This window comes from Zalophus californianus, chromosome 4 (genome assembly GCF_009762305.2).
Source record: "Zalophus californianus isolate mZalCal1 chromosome 4, mZalCal1.pri.v2, whole genome shotgun sequence".
Taxonomy (NCBI): Eukaryota; Metazoa; Chordata; class Mammalia; order Carnivora; family Otariidae; genus Zalophus; species Zalophus californianus.
In genome coordinates this window covers 81,898,734-81,918,578 of record NC_045598.1, presented here as the reverse complement: position 1 = coordinate 81,918,578, position 19,845 = coordinate 81,898,734, and the positions used below count along the sequence as shown (strand labels likewise).

The window sequence follows — 19,845 nt, the reverse complement described above, 5'->3', positions numbered from 1 at the left end:
AGACAACAAAGCATTTACTCAGTCAGTGATTCTGGAAGGATCTAGCACTGTCACTGTCTACCACAGTCACTGGATACATTTCCTCTCACCTATTCTAGTTTGTAGCTCTACATGAGCCATTGACAAGACAGTAAGTTTCTGCCCCACGTTACATGAGTGAGAGGCTATTTCATGTGAATTTAGTCCTTGTAGGTAAATGGAATGACACACTTTGAAATCCTTTCAAAGCTATAAGGAATTAGATTGCCCTCTTTGTTAATAAGCATCCTATATTGGGACATATTTTTCAGGTTCTCAACAAAAACTGATTTAATACCAAAATCTGGCAAAATGAGAACTGGAAAAGTCAATGGTCCTTAAGCATCAGGATTATTGGATTGCTCTTGCTATCCTAATCATTTTCTTCATCTTTTTTATAGTAAGATGATATTGAACAGCTGTCATACTACTAATCAGGAGTGTAGCTAATATATGTAAGACACTATACATAGGAAAATAAGCTATATAAGGAAGAGTCCCCACCATCAAAGGGGTACAAACTTGCTGGGCAGACAGGACAAACACATACAAAATAACAACTAAAAAAGATATTACTTCATAAAATCCATATCTTTACATGTTGTACATGCTACAGTAGTAAACACACACACACACTTGCTAATATAACTATATCACAGAGAAGGGGTGCAGGGACGTCAGGAAAAACATCAGTGATAAGACATGAATGACTCCATATTATTGATAAGTATCTCATTTAAAGGTGGAAAACTTAGGAGGCTTAGTAGTTTTTATGATTTTAAATGAACTCTTCTTTCCAGGGTGGAAAGTACAGAAAAGATCAACTGATTAAATTAGAATCGATCACTACTATGACACTAGATTCAGTAAGGAAGTCCTTGAAAAATATGTAGACTGATAGTAGTTTTCCCATCTTTTAACCCTACAAGTCTCCTGGAGTTTGTTTTTTTTTTCCCTTAAAGAATGTGTTTCCTTCTTCCTCATAGCTCCAGCCCTCCATGAAGGGTTGCTTCATATGGAGTATAAACAGCCATGCTACTAGTACAGAAATTTTAATTTGTTAAAGGTAAATTTAGCAAAAGAGTAGTGAAGGTTGATGAGTTGTTTTTTTTTTTTTTTTTTAAGAATGAAATACCTAGTTTAATAATGATTATTTAGAGTGGCCTAAAAAAAGATTCACTGACCAAATTATTTAAGATGAATTGACCAGATGAAGAAGTTGACCCTTTAAACCAGACCAAAAGCCAAGGCAGGCAATAGAAATGATTCAATACAGCTTTCTGTTAGCAAGCTTAGTAAGATACAGGTTGTGAACTAAAATGCTTCGCTCCTAGAACCACTTGACTCTTAGAAATTTTATAGTTACAACATATTGGGCAGTAAGAAATGGAGTGGGGCAGAGTAATTCTATATGTGAAGAAAAACACTATTAAGGCACAAGTATTTTAGATGAGCATCTTGTGCTGCTAGTTAGAAAGTCAAGTTAATTTTCCATTATGGGTCCCTTCTGATGCACGTCAGAAAAATGGTGCTATGAAACTGACACCATGCCAAAACTATACATGTCCTTTAACACATGAAATGTCGTCACTAATTTGCTTTGAGTGAATTTTCCCTGGCATTTCTTAGAGACTGTAAGTATAAGATAGAGATAGCATCCTATATAATGAGATTCATAGCACCTACAGCATATTTGCTATGGAATTTTGGTATAGTGAGTCCTTTACCAGAAATTGCTTGTGCATTCAACCAAGGCTGGTAACCAACTGATAGAAAGATTAATTGTAGTATATTACAATTTGAAAAGAAGGACTTTGCCTAGAAAGGACAAAAATTTAAGGTAAAATTTGTATAGTAAGATTTTTTTCTTCCAATTTATAGGATTTTTAATGTGTGTGTGTGTCTATGTGTCTCTTTTGGCTGAGTTATTTGGGCTCATAGGTGGCTGTTTCATTGTAGACTTATCGGGGTAGCTAACTCAGGGGAAAATGTATATGTGTATGTGTGTATATAATCTGTGTATGTTTTCTATGTATGTATATGCATATATTATTCACATAGATAATTTGGAGGAATATAGTATACATTTAGCAAATGCATAAATCTTTCTGGCTTGGCTGAATAATTTCTACTGAGAAATAATACTCCAAGTTATTAGAATATGTGTAAAGAGAAAAAGGAAAGGGATTGCTTAGCCTGATTCAAGAGGCATACCTATGAGTATCTTGAGGAAAAGAAAAAAAAAACAACTCTTGACAGTAACCACCTACTATATTGTGAATTCTTCATAAAGAAACAACAGAAATCCGTATCACTCTGGAAGTATTCTGAAGGAAACACTTTATACTGTACTATAGCACAAAATTTTTTTACTAAGAAGATGGATTAGGTGAGCAGGAGGACTACTACATTTCCATCTCTTTTTCTCCTATCTGTCCCTCATTGAATACTTTTGTCTCAAGAAGGAACAGCATGGTGCCAAAAGAAGCTTCCCCTGTGTCTTAACAATCTGTATTCATTCTTTTATTTAGTAAAAATGTAAGAGGTTTTTCTTTTGCTTTTATACTTTTTGTTCCAAACACAAGGCCAGGAAACATTTGGCCTTTGTTCTTGGTAGTTGAAAAATGTAGCATATGGTAAACCTTTTCACTGAATAGGCATTCACGATCATGCATGTGAAAATGCATTAGAAGAATTTATGAGACATGTGGGGACATGGGCTGCATCTGAGACTAAAATCCTCATCACAAGCTTTTATAGGATTCTACTGTGATGACTTGATGGTGGGGGAGGGGAGGATACCTCTCTTTTCCTTCATTAAATGATAGAACAATTGGTGGTGGTTGTAAATAATTCAAAAGGTTCTGAACCAGACTTTGTCTTTTAAATTGAATTATTCTAGAGGCTGTTCTTTGCCTTAATGTAAGTAATTAAAACAATCAGTGCTATAGTTTTTATAATATGTTTTGAAAATATATAGAAAATATTTAAATAGAAAGCATTTGATGACCCAAAATTTCAGTCTTATACCTTTTTCCCCAGCTCTTGTTTGTGTTTATCTATATGCAGTAATTCCTAAGACAAGTGAATGCTTATAAATTTATTTTTTAAAGAAACTTTCAAATTGGCAAATCTTACATATAGTAAGAAAAATGTATAATCTGCCCTTAATTTAGAGGACTACAAACCCCAGCCATACAATTACTTCATTTTAAAAGGCTACTTTTCTCCTATGTGTTTTGAAAGTTTCCAAGATCATGTAATTATATGTGGGAGACAGGAGGAAGAGATTACAAAACAAACACCTCATTGTTTTTCCTTAAAAACAGCATTGATATCAACATCTGTGCATTCATGAGCAAAACAGAAAGTATGAACAATGAGAAAAAGGAACATTTAAGAGAAAAAAATACTTTATTTTCAAACTTTCAATATATTCTTGTGAAAAACATCAAATTTTAAGCTCTGCAAAAATCCTTCAGAGTTTGCTTTGGATTAGAATTGCTAATGCATTGATTATAGACAAAAGTGACTTTAGCCCAGCATTTGAAATGGCTGATACTGCAATTAGAAAATTTTGTGAAATGACTAATTAGAGCAAAGAAATTTGGGGATTTTTTTCCAATGTGATTAATGAGGTATATACCCTTTGCATGCATTGCAAATATTAGTGCATATGTATTATCTTAGAAGTATATAAGTAGGCTTGAATACCATTTCTTGATTTTAATTAGGTTACATTGCCTTTTGAGTATCTTCATATAACAGGTAATGTGAATTTAACAGGGACTTTGTTGTACACTCTGTTTTATTTTTATAGTATGCAAATAAGGACCAAATGCCAACACATTCATTATGCTGTATAAAGTTTATACCAGAAAGGTTCCAATCACTTTGAAAAAGGTCCTGTCATTATTTCTATTGTAAATCAGTATGCCAAGCTTCTGAGAAGGAACATTTTGAACTGAAATATGGAATATAGATGAAATCCTAAGATGTTTACAAAGTGTGTGAAACATCTTTGGTTGATTCTTGTCAACAGCATATTAAGGCAAGGGAATCATTTATCAATATTCAGTGATACAATGAATGTTTTATTAATTGAGTATCATTAATCATTATCCTGAAAAGCAAAACGTGTTAGAGGATTTGTTTCTATTGCTGTTTACCAAGGTGCCCATTGTTGGCAGGTGTGGCAGCTTAAAATGAAGGAGGTGAAAGCGCATGAGTCCATACATAGCTCCCTGTAGGGAAAGGTCAGATTGACGTGAGGGAATTGGTGGGGATGGGACATGTTGAACAGGAAAAAAGGAGAGCAGAAAAGAAGTGAAAATGGGATCATTTGTGTAAGAAGAGTACACAGGATCCTTAGTTTATTCAGTCAGCCACTTTTCCCTCAGCTCCTTCTCTACTGAAGGAGATGGCCTCAGGGGGAGGAAAGGTGATGAGTGAGTATTCACAGAAGGGCAGAGCAGAAACACAGGTGCAATGGAAATACTTAGGTCTCATGCAGAACATTATAAGAAAGGCTGACAGCTTGGTGGTTGAGAATGCATGCCCTTTAGACCTCTCAGGTAAAGGGCATGATTCCTAACTCCCACCCCAGTCCCCAGCCCTTCCTCCCCCAAGACTGCAGCCGGTCCTAGCATGCACTCTGTCTTTAACATGGCATCTGTTTAGAATAGCGGCCCTCTTTGGATCTCTCAAATCAGGGATATATATATACATGGTTGTGGATCACAGTTCCTAGAATTTTTCCTGGGTAAATAGGAAAAAAAAATTAATCTCAATTCTGATAAAGCAACATGAGCCAAGAAACATAATTTAATAAAAAGGTGTCCTAGATATTAGTGAATTTCCTAGCATTTTAGTGAAATCTAAAAATATTCTTAAATATCTATAAAATATGAATCTATCTATAAGATTTTATTCTGTGGATCCATTCCTTTTTAAAAAATATGTTAATTTACAAATATAAAATGCCCACAATGTGATAGTATAGAAAGATCAAAGGAGCATATAAAGATGCTTTCTACCCTTTCCAAGGACATATTTTTAAAAGTCTTATCTGTGGATGTTTAAAACCAAAGTATTGCACTACTTCAAAATGTCATTGTTTGCACTCTAACTAAATTGTAGAAAGTGGCAAATCTGAATATGACATTATTCTCTTCGTCATAAAAATTATCATCAGATTTCATTGAAAAGTATTTAATGTCAAATACACAACACCATGTAATTCTCAGAATAATCACTATGAAATAAGTGTGGTAACCCAAATCATTCCCATTTTATAGATCAGGTAGCTGATGCAGAAAGACAATTAAATAATATGTTTGTATTTGATCACTCATTTCCCAAGTATGGGGCATCTACTACATGCTGGCACTGTTTTGTATCCAAAACAACAATTCTTACTCTAGTGGAGTTTACATCCCAGCTGACGGGAGAAAGACATTAAATATAGTAAATAAGAAAATGATAGAAAGTGCAATGCAAAGAAAATAGGGCTGGGAGGGAATGGTTTGCAGTCTTTACAATAGAGTGTCACTGAGGCAACGCCATTTGAGCAGAGACTGGAAGGAGGTGTGGGGGAGTGCCTGTGGATGTATGGGAAAGAATATGTAATGTGGAGGGAGCAGTGAGGGCACAGTCTTCCAACGGTGAACAGCACGTCCCACAGTGAATTGAATTTAAGCTGTCCTATAGAATTTCTGTAAAATAGTAACATATATTTGGAAAAGAGTAAGTTGTGTGTTTTTAGAAGTCCTTGACTTCTTAAAAGCATTGCATTTAACAAGCATATATTGCACATCAACTATGTTATTTATTTCTACATTCAACAAATCTTTTGTGAGTCCCTCACAGGGCTCAAGTACTTTGGTAAACAGAACAGGCAGTCCCAGCCCACAAGAGAGATATATGCTGAGATAGAAGACCCAGCCTATGTCCTCCAGAAGCTTACCATCCAGTACTTAAGACACGATACCACTAACTCACACAACAGAATTATCTAACTGAATGTGCGTTAAACATGCAATCATAGTTAATGAGAGCAAAAGAGCTACATCTCATAAAATAATTACAATAACACTTACTATTTACATAAAAGTTTCATTTGGGAATTTAAAGTCTTTACAGAAAATGTTTCAATAGTCTTTACAACACCCATGTGCTCTATGTATGGTATTGGAAGAAGTGCCCTAACTATTTAGTGCAGTGCATCACTCCATGTAATTATCTTGAGTCTTCATTACTTTCTTTTTAACCTCTTTTTTTTCAAATTCCTATATTACATTTTAGCACTGTATTAATTATTAGCCTTATTAATTTATAAAAGCTGTTCATTAAATGCAGATTTGTTATAGCCTCTAAATAGAAAAAGTTTAAAATTGGAATATAGATGCTTCATAACATTTTTCAAATCAGCCCTTTTATGTGTCTTTGAAAGGCTGTATTCCTGAATGAACCACATTAAAAGAGGCAATGTTTTATGACCTTTTAAGTAAAAGCAAAATGAAATCTCATACACAGTTTTATGTAGGAAACACATCTTTTTTTGTGTACAGTAAATTCAAATCTCATGGTTTCAGTTGACTTACTACAACTGCAGTGAAGGGTCAAGAGTGATAGAACTCGAATCCAATTAATCATCTTAGATTAAAGTCAGTGCCAAAGTTTTGCTATGAAGACAGCAAATGGCCTATAGGTATAAAAATATATGGGAGTCATGGCAGTTTCATATATGTGTTTATTCTCCATGATTGCAGCAAGTACAATAATCTTTATAGGGATGAACCAGAAAATTTTTAAAAATTAATAATAAAATAACAAAAGACCATCCTTCCTTCTATAGATATTTATTTATAAAGTACATTAGGTGCTATACAATGCTGAACTAAATGATAAAAAGCAAAGGTGAATAAAAATTAGCCTGTTCTTCCATTGAATGGCATAAGAGAAGACATTGGTATAAATAAACATGCATCTTTGAGGCACTGTGACAGGAACTGGAATAGAAGTAAGTGTACTGCACTCAAATACGCAATAAAAACAGTGATTCTATCTCGGAGATCATTGAGGTGGTATGATAGAAATTAGCTCTGAGTTAGACCTTGAAGAATAAATAGGAGATATACTGTCAGAGGAATAGGGTGGTACTCTTAAGGAGAAAGACCAGCATGGGGGATGTCCTAAAAAGACATCTGGTGGGCAGTATAGACAGGGGACTCAGTTTGGTGTGCCAAGATAAAGAACAGCAGTGGATTTGGGGCCAGGTTGTAAAGGGCCTGCACTATCCTATCTTCATTCCTTAACATGTTTAAGTTCTTAGGAAACAGTAAATCACTCATTAGGTGTTGCTCACTTGGTCTTCCCTCTAACTTTATGATTTCCTAGGCCGTTCCATCTGTCTATCAAGCTCAGATGGTATTCATGGAGTTATATTGAAATCACGCATTGGCCAAGAACATCAAAATAAGGTTAGCCTCTGAGAATGCAAGTTATAAAAACTGTCATGCATTGAATGAAGTCCACCAAGTGTAAAAATAAACCCACAAGGTTTTCTATAAATGTATGATTAAGGAACACAGAAAAATGATTCAGAGGAAAAAAAATATAGCCAGATAATTCAAGACTTGGATTTACTCTTATTAGCTGAACAACCATGAATAGTTGTTTAACCTCTTGAAATAAGTTTTTTTTTTCCCTATCTGTAAAATGGGGTTGATAATTTCTATATTGTCATGTTGTTCTAAGGATTAGAGATATGCATGTGAAATGCTTAACACAGGGCTTGGTACATGTCAGTACACAACATATGCTTCACCCCAAATTTAGTGGATTGGAACAACTATTAATTTAGTTCAGAATTCTGTGTGTTAGCAATTTGGGCTGTGCTAAGCTGGATGGTTCTTGTCTCAGCTCATGTCACTTTATCTGTAGTCAACTACCAGGTGGGCTAGGGGCTGGCTGGTCTTTGGTAGCCTCAGCTAGATGGCTCATCCCTGTTCCATGTGCTCTGATCCTATAACAGGCTGTTCCAGCTTGATCACATGGCTAGGCAGGACTTCAACAGAGTCAGCAGAAGAGGACAATGCCTCTTCAAGCCTTGGTTTGGCACTTGCACAACATTGGTTTTGCCATGTTCTGTTGATCAAAACAAGTCACAGAGTCAGTCTAGATTCCAGGGGTGGGTAAATAAATCGCCTACTTGATGGGTTAGCTACACAGTGACATTGCAAAGGAACATGAATACAGGTAGAGGAACACTTCTTTTTTTTTTTCCAAGTACTCTACCACAAGAGGGTTAAGGATGCAAAATCAACTGGAATCTCTAATGTAAATTGAAAGGATAGAAAATCAATATGGTATAGTCTTAATGTAGTAGAGAGGAACTTGGGGGCAAAAGACCTGAACTTAATCCTTGCTTCTGCTATTGATTAACTTGACCCTGGTAAAATAAATGATCTGTGCTCATTATTCTCAGTATAATGTTTTCTAAATTCAAAATTATTGTGTGGAATAAATGAGATAATGTGTCAGAAAATGTGCATTAAGTGTACATATATAAATATATATAATGGATTATTATTCTTTGATATAAAATATCCTTTATAAGAGGTTTCTGAACCTCTTACCTTATACCACCTATCTGTCCTTCTCATTCTCTCTCTAGAATGTAGAAATTTACTTACATTTCGATATTGGGATTGGTAATAAAAATGTACATAACTTGGAATTCCATTTCTCAGCTACATATTCCAATATTCCTTTGAAACAAATATTTATTGAATCCCACTTATGTACAAGGTTTAATATTAGGTGCTAGAGATATAGAGAATGAAAAAAGCCCTGTCCCCCAAAACTTCAGTCATCTTTTCAAAAACACACAAACAACAATTTAATGTAATATTATAAATGTTGTAACAGAGAAATGGAAAGGATGCTGTGGGATTTCAGAAGAGGGATGCCTGACATATTCAGGGGGGCAGGGTACACAGCGAAGGCTTCCTAGAGAAGGTAATGTTCAGATGAGAAGCAGGAATTTACTGGCTAGAATAATCTAAAATTCAGATCCAAATGCCCAGATGGTTGGAGACCATGGTTTTAGACCCTTGCCTGGATAAACCTGGTTCATACCTATGCATCCAGCTCCATTCCCCCATGAAGTATATCCATTCATTTCCCCCAACACTAAATTGAACTACTTGAGATTTCTTAGAGTATATTCCTTAAACATGGCATCCCATGCCTTTGCTTCTGTTGCTCACTCCACCTGGAATACTCTTGCCTCTTTTCTTTCTAATCAGTTTCCAATAAACACCCATGGATGATTTCCAAATCTAGTAAGAGTTGCTTTTCTAGGATATCTTCCCTGATTTACACAGGTATAAATAATCACCCTTCCTTTCTTCTCTCATTATATCCTGGCTCATACACTATAGTTATTTTTGTATCAATTTACATATGTCTGCTTTATTATACCATATGCTCCTAGAGCACAGGGACCATTGCTTATTCATTCAGACAAAAGGAATAGACATATGGTCAGGAGAATGAAGAATACATGTTATATTCAGAAAGAACAGTAATTCAATGTGGTTGGAGTAAAAGTAGCATTGTGGTCTTGTATAGCTAGCTTATTAAAAAACTGGACTTTATCCTGAAGTTGGAGTTGAAAAAGAAGTGTGATATGATCAGGTTTGTGTCTTTAGAAGGATCTGCCAGATGGCATTGGCTGAAAAGAGAGATAGGGAGACTAATAAGGAAGCTACTTCAGTAATCCAGGGGAGCAGTGATGAACATCTTAACTAAGACAGTCATGATGAAGAATCGGAAATACTTAGAAGAGATCACTGGGAAGTAAACTAGAGCAGTACTTCTCAAACTTTCCCTGTGCATAGAATTACCCAGAGATCTTTGAAAGACCCTGATACCTAGGCCTAACTACATACAAATGACCTTAGAATCCTTAGGGTTATTATTATTATTAATTATTATTATTACTATTGTCTTCAGGGGATTTCAAAGCTTAGCTAAGTTTGAGAACCAGTGGACTGGAGTATACTTGGTGTAGGCAATGAGAAAGGGAGAGAAAAAAGAAATCTCCTAGTTTTCTAACTTGGGATGAAAGGGTGGAGTATATTTAACATGAAGAAATAAGCAAATTCAGGGCAGAGAAGGGTAAGTTTGATTTTGGGCAAATTGAATCTAGGGGTTAGAAGGTAGTTGGATATGCTGTTCTTGAACTTAGGAGAAAGATAGAGGTTGGAGGTGTACACTTTATAAATTTCTACATACAAATATTATCTGAAATCATGGCGAATGTGATGTCTAAGAATGTGTATGAAGTGATACCAAAAGAGGACCATAAGTAGACCCTGGGGGCATTATCATGTAAAAGGTGGCCAGAGGTAGAAGAGCCTGAGAAGGAACAAGAAAAATACAAGTAGGGAAAGGAGGTATCTCCAAAGCTCCTATGGAGGAGGGTTTTGGCAAGCTGGAGTGGTTCACTGTCTAAGTGCTGAAGAGAGTTCCAGTAAAGATCTGTGTGGAAAATTATCTAATATATTTGTTGAGGTCACTGGTGACCTTGGGGAGATGAGTCCCTAAACACAATAGGGACAAAAACTAGATGAAATATATAAAGAAGTGATCAAAAGAAGAGGAAAAAGCAGCGATTACTATAGTTCCTGAATAGTCTAGTGTTTTTTGTTGTTGTTGTTTTTCCTGTTCTAGTGGAAAACATCTGATTTTTCTATGGAAACTATGTGTATATTTGTTTAACTTGAAATATGACTTTTGTATGTTAGGAATAGTTGTATAAGCAACACATTTGTTAGTCCCAAAATAAACAAAGAAATGATGAATTTTTAAATAATATGAAAAGACAACTTTAAGAATACTCTTCTCATCTGCATACATTAAATAAGCAGTACCCGTATAAAATTTGAAGAACTTATGAATTTCACTTTTAATGTCCTATTCTCAATGTGTACATTTTAGGAAAATTGTACCAACCTCACTTTTGCTTATTTGTACTACAGTATAAAGAACAGTTAAAATTTGAATGTTGTACAGTTAATTAATATTTACTAAACATTTTCTTAGTTTAAATGTCTTTGGAAATCACATGTCTCATGCTATTTTTCCTCCTGGATATAATCCCAGTAGTGTTAAGGGATAATATTGTTAAATTGTTTGACAAAACCTAACTCAGCTACTTGTAATTTACAGTTGTTCACCTTTGTCACTACACAGTTTTTCCCTACTAAAAAATTTAAGTTGTCTTGAAGCTGAACTGTTGACTGAATTTCCAATGTAGTTCATAGTATAGTTATAGAATACCAAAACAGTGTTGCCAACATAAGTGTTTAAAGCACACACTTTAAGTAAATGGGAGTTTGAGGAGATAGCCAGCTTGTAACCAATTCGAAGTTTTATGTTGTTCTTCACCTTAATTTCTGATGTGCAAACTTCATTATAATTGAGTTTGAAAAAAAATGCTTAATAAAATCATTTTATTATTTCCATAAGAGTAATTTTAAAAATAATTTAATCATGAATTGTGATTCTTTAAAAATTAGGAAGGATGACAATAGAAGCATTCAATACTGTTTTGTTTTGCTTTTTTTTTCAGAATAAGTGTCCTATTTTTAACTTTTGAGGGATTTTTCTAGGACAAACAACATGCAAAATTTGATTCATAAATTATTATAGCTGGCATTTTATATGCTTTAGAATATTAATGTATCATAGCAATTAGATGTCTACACAAAGAGTATACATTTTAAGTTATATTCAGTATTCATGAATCAAAATGAAAGTCAAGCTATGTAAAAATGTGATTTAAAAATATTCTTTGTAAAGCAGAATTAGGTATAAGAATGCCCTTTCCTGAAACACATCACATTTTAATGACCAAAGCACCAAAAACCTGTCTTGATAAGATGGGTCTCAATTATAAAACATTCTGTAAAACAGGGGCTCTGATCTGTGTTCCAGTGTTCTAAATCATTTTATCCTTTTGCTTTTACTAATTAATCTCCCTTTCCAGAAACATTGCCAGTCCTGATTAAATACATGTGCATTCGTGCCTTAGGAATCTTAACCATGTGCTCTTGGTAAACTTGCTTTCCCATTTTCTTGGATGGCAGCTCCAGTACTCCCATCTCTCCCCCATATTTTTAAATCTCTGTCCCTCATTCTCTTTCCTGTCAAGAGACCTCATCTACTACTTAAGAAAATGTAAACCCCAGGAAGGATAATTTCACCTTTTCCATACCAAATCTATAAACTCAAGTGTATCCGTACCTATTTTTTGTCTCTACTTTTCTCTTCCACTCCATCAAACTGGAAACAGTGCCTCTGCTCTTATCAGAGGTTACTTCCTCTACTTATGCAACGGATTCATCATCACCTCTTGCCTTCTCAGCAGGTTCTTCCTCTTTTCCAGATCATTCCCACAAGCATAAAAACATACTCAAATATGGCCTATGAAAAAAAACATCTCTCACTAAACTTCCCATAACTCTTCATCTACTGCCCCATTTATCTTTTAACTAGCCCACCAAAATCTTGGGAGAGATGTGTGTATCACTTCTCTCCACTTCATATTCTGTTCACTCAGCCTATTCCAGTCTGACGACTGTCCCCCCTGCTTCACTGAAACCCTTCTTGCAAAGGTTACCAATGGTTTCTGTATTGCCAAACCGCACGGACAATTCTCTGTTCTCTTATGCAAACTCTCAGAAGTATTCACCAGAGTGGGTTGCTCTTTACTTTTTGGAACACTTACCCCTCTTGGCATTTGTGACATCACATTCTCAAGTGGCATCCCGGGCCCTCTTTTTATCTATTTCATTCTCTTCCCTTTGAAGTCACCTAACCAGGTAGCTTTGAATACCGTTATATGTCGAAGTTTCTAAAATGTACACCTTCATCCCTTCCCTCTTTAGTGAATTCTAGATTCATGAATACAGTGATACAATTTATGTCTTCACTAATGAGATGCTTACTAGACATTTTATGTGTAATATATTAAAACTGAACGTCTTAATAATCCCCCATTAGTTATTTTCCCAGGCCTTGTTCCATCTCAGGAAAGTGTCTACATTCTACTCCGTAGTTCAAGCCAGTAATCTAGGGGTTATCCTTAATCTCTCCTTTTCTCTCATCTTCTGAATCTAACCACTGACCAGTCTTATTGGTTCCAGCTCAAAACTGTCCACTTCTCTGCATCTCTATGGATATTATGCAAGGCACATTATTTCAACCTAACTTGTAGGGACAAGTTTTCATCCTAAAACACCTTCACTCCATTCCCTCTAATTTAGTGAAAAGCATCTTTTGCAAATGTAGATGAGATTATATTATCACCCTCCTTTAAACCTTTCACTGGCCCCCATTGCTCCTATAGTAAAACCCAAGCTCCCACAAGGTTCAGCTCCCAGAGATTTAGCTACTGCCTGCTTTTCTCATTTTCTCTTATATTCTTCTTGCCCTAGCATGGAACTCCATCCATGTGTGAATCTTTGGATCTAACCCTGCCTTTAATGTTTTAGCAACAAGCCTAGGGGCTCCACCCATTTACTAAATCTTTGTATTAACGGTTTTTTAGTTTGGGTTTTTTTTTTTAAGATTTTTATTTATTTGACAGAGAGAGAGAGCACAAGCAGGGGGAGCAGCAGAGGGAGAGGGGAGAGGGAGAAACAGGCTCCCCACTGAGCAAGGAGCCCGATGTGGGACTTGATTCCAGGACCCTGGGATCTTGATCTGAGCTGAAGGCAGATGCTTAACTCACTGAGCTATCCAGGTGCCTGTATTAACTGTTTTGTTTTTAAAATTTGTTTGTTTTGTATTTACTTGACCTTGAAGCCACTGAGGACAATAGGAATCTGTTCCACCTGCCCCCAGTTGATTTTCCTCTCAAATGGAGTCCCTTATTTTTTCATGCAAGGGATATTCACCAGGAGGTATTAGTTTGGTCCTAGAAGATCTGGTGTACCCTGTGGTATTCCTCACTGGTCCATTTCAAACTGGGGAGCAGGGCAGGATATCCCTGAGATCTTAGATGACATGGAAAGGGCAGAAAGATTATCTCTTAACTGAAGGTTCATAATTTATCCTGGTGACCCTTTTTTAGTTTGCAAATGGGCAAGCCTGGAATTTGACTCCCCCGCTCCTTTCTTTTAGCCACTAGAGAAAAGGCCTTGGATCATTATTACATTTTTCTCCAAATTCTTAAAAGCTGCATCTTCACTGGACACAAATGTTGAATCCTGAACTTGTCCCCAAATAATTAGGCATTCTCAATTGTCCTCCTTTGTTCATCATTTACTTTCTTCCCTTTGTTCCTCTCTGTATAGAGGAATCTATCTGAACCTGGCTTCTTATTTCTTATCATTGTCCCACCTTTATCTGACTAATGTTCTGAGATTTCTCTCGGTCCCTCAGATTCAGACTCTCAGATCTTTTGATTCCTCTTTCTCAATTGCTCCCTCTAGGACATAAGTCCTGTGTATTCTAACATCTGATCCTCTTCTCCATCACCAAACCAACACCCGCATTAGCCCTGCTTACTCTTCACTTTGGCTCATAGTAATTATTTGCCAACAGTTTTAATCAATTGTTTATTTTTTCCTTCTCTGACTCATGATATTCATTTCTGCTTACTTTTAAAAGGATGAGCTGATAAAGCAACTCCCCTAAATCTTTGGTGACCTCATTCATTTATTCACTCAGTCTTATTGTGTGCCAAATACCATACTGGTTATTGTAGATAAAATGATGAATGATGCAGAGTAGTCCCAGCTCTCATGGAGATGATAGTCTCTCAGGAGAGAAAAAATTAACTTAACGTTACAGACAGGCTTGTTGTCTTCATGGCTTTCAGAACTCTCTCCAATATGGTCACAACTTATTTTCTGTTTCTCTCAATGTCGAAAGCATTCATCCAACTTTTCCAACATATCTTTGTTTTGTTTTCTAGACATACATAAAAAGAGCTGCATGTGGTGAGAGCATAAGGACTTTGAGTGGACCCTTCTACTAGAATCTGTGACTTTAGGCTTGGCACAAACTCTTTGCATCTCAATCTCAGTCTTTAAATGCTAATGATAAAAAATTACTGATGTGTATTGAATACTTATTTTGGGCCAGCAAAATCTAGTGGTTAAAAGCACAGACTCCCAGTCAAACTGCCTGGGTCTGAGTCCTGCTTCTGCTTCTTATTAGCTATGTGACTTTTACTTCTCAGTGCCTCAGCACCTTCATCTGTAAAATGGGAAGAATAATGTTGGGAATGATTAAGTGAGTGAAGTAAAAACCATTAAAACAGTACCTAGCACATCATAAGAGCTATATAAGTTTTTAGCTATTTCTGTTAACACTTTTCTGGGTAGGTAGTACAATTATCCATATTTAACCAATGAAGAAACTAAATGATTTGCCTACACAGTAAGGGATAGAGTCAAAGTTCTAATCTGGACATTACAGCTTCAGAGCAGTAATGTAGTAGTAACTACTACTCTGTATAGCCTCTATTATAGGCTTACTGTAAGACTATAGTTAAATAATCAACATTTAACAAAGTTTAAAACTATAATGCACTATGAATATGTAAGGTATTATTATCCTTGTTGTAATAAGATATGATTGAAGAAGACACTAATTTCTTTCTTTTCCATATCCTAAAACTTTTAGCTATACCAGTAATTATATTAATGAAGATTTCCATGTCATTGTATAATTTAGACAGCCCTTTCACATACACAAATTTATGTAATTCCCACTATCACTTTCTGAGGTTGGCAAAGTCAGTATCATTGTCTCCATTTTAAAAATGAGAATGCTTACGATCAGAGAAGTTAAGTAACTTACATAAGAATTCAAAGGTAGTAAATGAGAAAGTCTCTAACCTAAGTCTGAAGCCCTGAATCTCATCCCTTGCCTCACCATAATACGCTGCTGTTTTTAAATAATTTGTCTTTCAACAGATCAAAAACTAATTTTTATGATATGCTTTACCATTATAAACATATATGTGTAAATATTAATATACCCTTGTGGGCAAAACACCCTTGTGTACAACCATGTGAACTAACATTCTTTCCTTTTTTTCCTTTTGAAGGTCGTGATTGCTAGCATCATGTGCAGTTACAGCAAAAATGACTGGATGGAACTTTCCAAAATGGCTGAGGTAATGATTTCTTTAGTATATATTTATTTTATTTCTTCTCTTCCATTTTTATTAGTTTTAAATAAAGAGCTGCCATGAAAAAATAGCCCAGTAGAAGTAAAATTGAATGGAAAATGGTAACTTAAAACATTTCTATTATAATTTGTTTACCCTGTGTTTTCATTAAAATGATGGAAATGTAAATTTAAAAGGAATCTATTCTATAAAAGTGGTCCCTTGGATTTCACACACTACCTAAAAATCCTTTATTCTTTGAATCCATATACTCTTTATTTGCATATTAAGCAAATTGTATATTATGATGGATGCCATGATAAAATTTAATTCTACCTTTGAGAGTGTAACAGGATCTTACCTTGCCTTTAGGCAAACTAGTTTGACAGCGAGAAGAAATTTTGAATATAAAACTCTTGAATATTTAAGATATAAAAGGTTCATTTAATACTATTCTAGTTTGAATACAGACATGCATAAAATGGTAAGACAGAATGCTCCTGAATGGAACACTAGTCAGCAGGTTTTCTATAATATAAATTGAATCTTGCACAAATGCAAACAACTAACCATGTGCCTCAAATTTGTATTTCAAATAGAAAAATACATACCTAAAATTGTACACTTATATCCATCATGCTGTCATGAAAAATATTCTAGACAGCTTTAGCTGAGGTTTCTTGAAAACCACTCAGAAATGTAGAAGACTACATCTAACAATACTTATATACTAATGACTCTGCATTATAAAATACTATGAAACCTTCTATGGTGTTCAAAAAGTGTACATTTTATTTGGATATCTTAATACGATGAGGGGGAAAAATGACTTCTGGGACTTAAGGGGGTGAAATTAAACATGATCAGTAATTGGCTTCATGATCTTTGGTGCTGAGGCCACTTTATACATGAATTTACCTAACTGACCATGAAATTTTCCACAGAACCTGTGCTTGGCATGAGCTTTGCCAATTCTAAGCTGACTATGATGAATGGCTTTATCATGCTGCTTGCCTCTTTCTGTAGAATAGGATACTTTAAATATTTTCTTCAGTGATGAGCATCAACTTTTAAATAAGCAAATTTTACTTTTAAATACCTTTAATTAGTAACATACCATCTTAAAGGTGCTTTTCACATTTCTTACATTCTATATCTATTTCTTTAATTTCAGTTTTATTTAATATCATTTTCTAAGTACGCATAGCAAAAAAAAAAAAGAAGAAAAAGAACAACAAAAACAAAAGAAAGGAAAGAAAGGAGGAGAAAAAGAAAGAAAAAAATTTTAAAAAGGAAAAGTTATGCTTTCCTTTCAGTCAAACCAGTCTGTTACTTTCCACAGGAAAGCAATCTGCATATCAAGGTCAATCTATAGATGGTGTCAATTAAAAAAAAAAAAAGCTCCCCTATAATCTTAAAATATGAACTGTCCCAGGGCATAGCACCTGAAGAAGCTCTCCCCAGGCCTCCACATCCCCTGGAGGGCGACATTAGGTAGCATGATTCCTCATAGCTCCTCTAGGAATCCCATAATGCTTTATAGAATCAGTAGTTGGTTTTGTCTTTATGAATGCATGCTTCAAAACAGATTAAAACAGATTTTTTTTTTTTTTTTTTTACATTGGGAGAGCCCGCATTAAAACAAACCAACAGAAACAAAAAAGTATTTGAGCCAAAGTTACTGTACCACTTACAATGTACATTTCTTTGGGGGTGGTGATAATGGGCGGTAAGAAATCAGAGATATCACACCAGCTGTTCTAGCACCAGTTTTAAGTTCAGCAAATGACTTAATGTGATGATGAATATACTTTAAATTCATGAAGTTCCTCTCCTTATAGTAGATTAATTTTTGAATTACACAATAGGGAACTGAGGAAATCTGTTATGAGCTCTTTACTATTATATCTGAAAACAGAAATGACACATGTGTAACAGCAGGACAGATCCAAATCCATACCAGAACCTGAAAAAGTAAAGACAGAGAAACTGTGTCAGAATGAAAGTTTGTGCAAGGAACGATCATTATTATTTGTTTATTTGTTTATTTGTTTCACCAGAGGCTACCACTGTATTTTACTATTCTAAATAAACATTTAAGACCATGTAGGTGGTTAAAAAAAATAGAACCTAGGTACATTCTTAAAATATGGTAAATTCAACTGAATGCTGTTTTTTAATGTATATCCAGTGTATCTTCTTTATCATGTGCATATTTTTTAGAAAGTTTTGTTTTCTTCTAGAAATAGAACCATACTGAACCAAGCCTTCCTTTTCACTCTAACCCAAGAATGACCACACTTTTAATGTCATCTTTTATGTATTCTTCAACCTGGTTTGAATTTGTTGTTTTTTGAACACCAGGAAAAAGAAGTGACCTCTGGAAGAGTTTTCACAGCTTGGTGTCGAATCAGTAGCATTGTTAGGGTCTGCTCAGTTTTTCGGGATCTGATCACAGTCTTTCCTCCTTTTCTGGGTCACGGATGACCTATTCCAATTCCATACAAAGGAAGATCTGTGAAGCACCTACTGTGTGCACGGTCTCTTGCCAGCCAGAACAAAGGTGAATAAGACAGCCTCAGCTGTATCAGAAAGATACCATTCAGAAAGATCAGAAAGACACCAACCTGAACCACACTGAAAACTCACAATATCAGGTCTTACATAGATCCTGATCTCATTGTAATAGATCTTGGATCCATTTCTTTCTCAATGTGCGTTAGCTTAGAAAACAGAGGCTGCGTCAAAGTTCACGTGAAGATGCTTGACTGAAGGCTACAACCCCAGAGCAGTATGAGTGGGGAGAAAAGGGAAATGGGGTAGGAAGAAGGGAAAGCAGAGCCCGTGTGGTGCATGGCAGAGCTGGCTCCCATTTCCCAAGGAAATGGAGCTGATGGCTCAGTCATGTGGGACAGAGAGTGCCATGTGAAATCATCCTGCCTCCCAACAGTTTAGAGGAGAAGAAGGGTGTGAGATGTACCTCCTGCTTCCTTTCTGTCTACTTGCTTGGACTGGTCAAATTTCACACCCCAGGGCTTTCTTTTCCTCTGCCCTTCTGGGGGATTGTGTATCCTGCCCCTTTTGGGGCTGCTGCTAAGTCACATGCCGCACCATGTTGTGAAATGTTTCTTGTGTTTCTTGTGAGGTGTTGTGAGATCTAAACCCAGAACTGGAGGGAAAAGCCCAAGCCCCCTGCTCAGGCCCGACTGGGCACTGGCATTCCTGGAACTGCCCCTGGGACAGGCACGGACGGCTGAGGCAAAAGCGCTGCTTTCGTGCCGAGGGAGCTGTGCGAGCTGGCCGTGACGGGAGTTGCGAGAACAGCAATAGGGCCTGCGGTCCCTCTTTAAGCTAGTGGCAAAAGCTTGAGTGGCAAGTAAGGCCATCAGATTCGAAGCAGCGTATAAATTGAGTGTGGCTCCATAGGCGTCTCTGCCACCCTAATCCCAGTTTATCTGAGATAGCACCACTCATCTTCTTGCCCCCAATCCATCCAAAATCTTCCCACTATCTTTCTCAAGATGCAAAATCCTTAACTTGACCTGGACGTGCTACATAGTCTGGCCCCTGCCTGTCTCCCCAGTGTTATCCTCAGTTTGTTGTCCACGTTCCACACCCATTGGCCTTCTTTT

The 19,845-nt window shown here is 36.0% G+C and overlaps 1 protein-coding gene across 2 annotated transcripts in view; it reads left to right on the top strand.

Moving 5' to 3' along the window:
• DPYD (dihydropyrimidine dehydrogenase) overlaps window positions 1–19,845 on the top strand; it is a 795,521-nt gene that overhangs the window by 505,558 nt on the left and 270,118 nt on the right. For both annotated transcript variants that reach the window (XM_027618372.2, XM_027618382.1), the window contains exon 15: window positions 16,151–16,219. In XM_027618372.2, coding sequence (XP_027474173.1) covers window positions 16,151–16,219 — 69 coding nt within the window. The remainder of the gene's footprint in view (window positions 1–16,150; window positions 16,220–19,845) is intronic.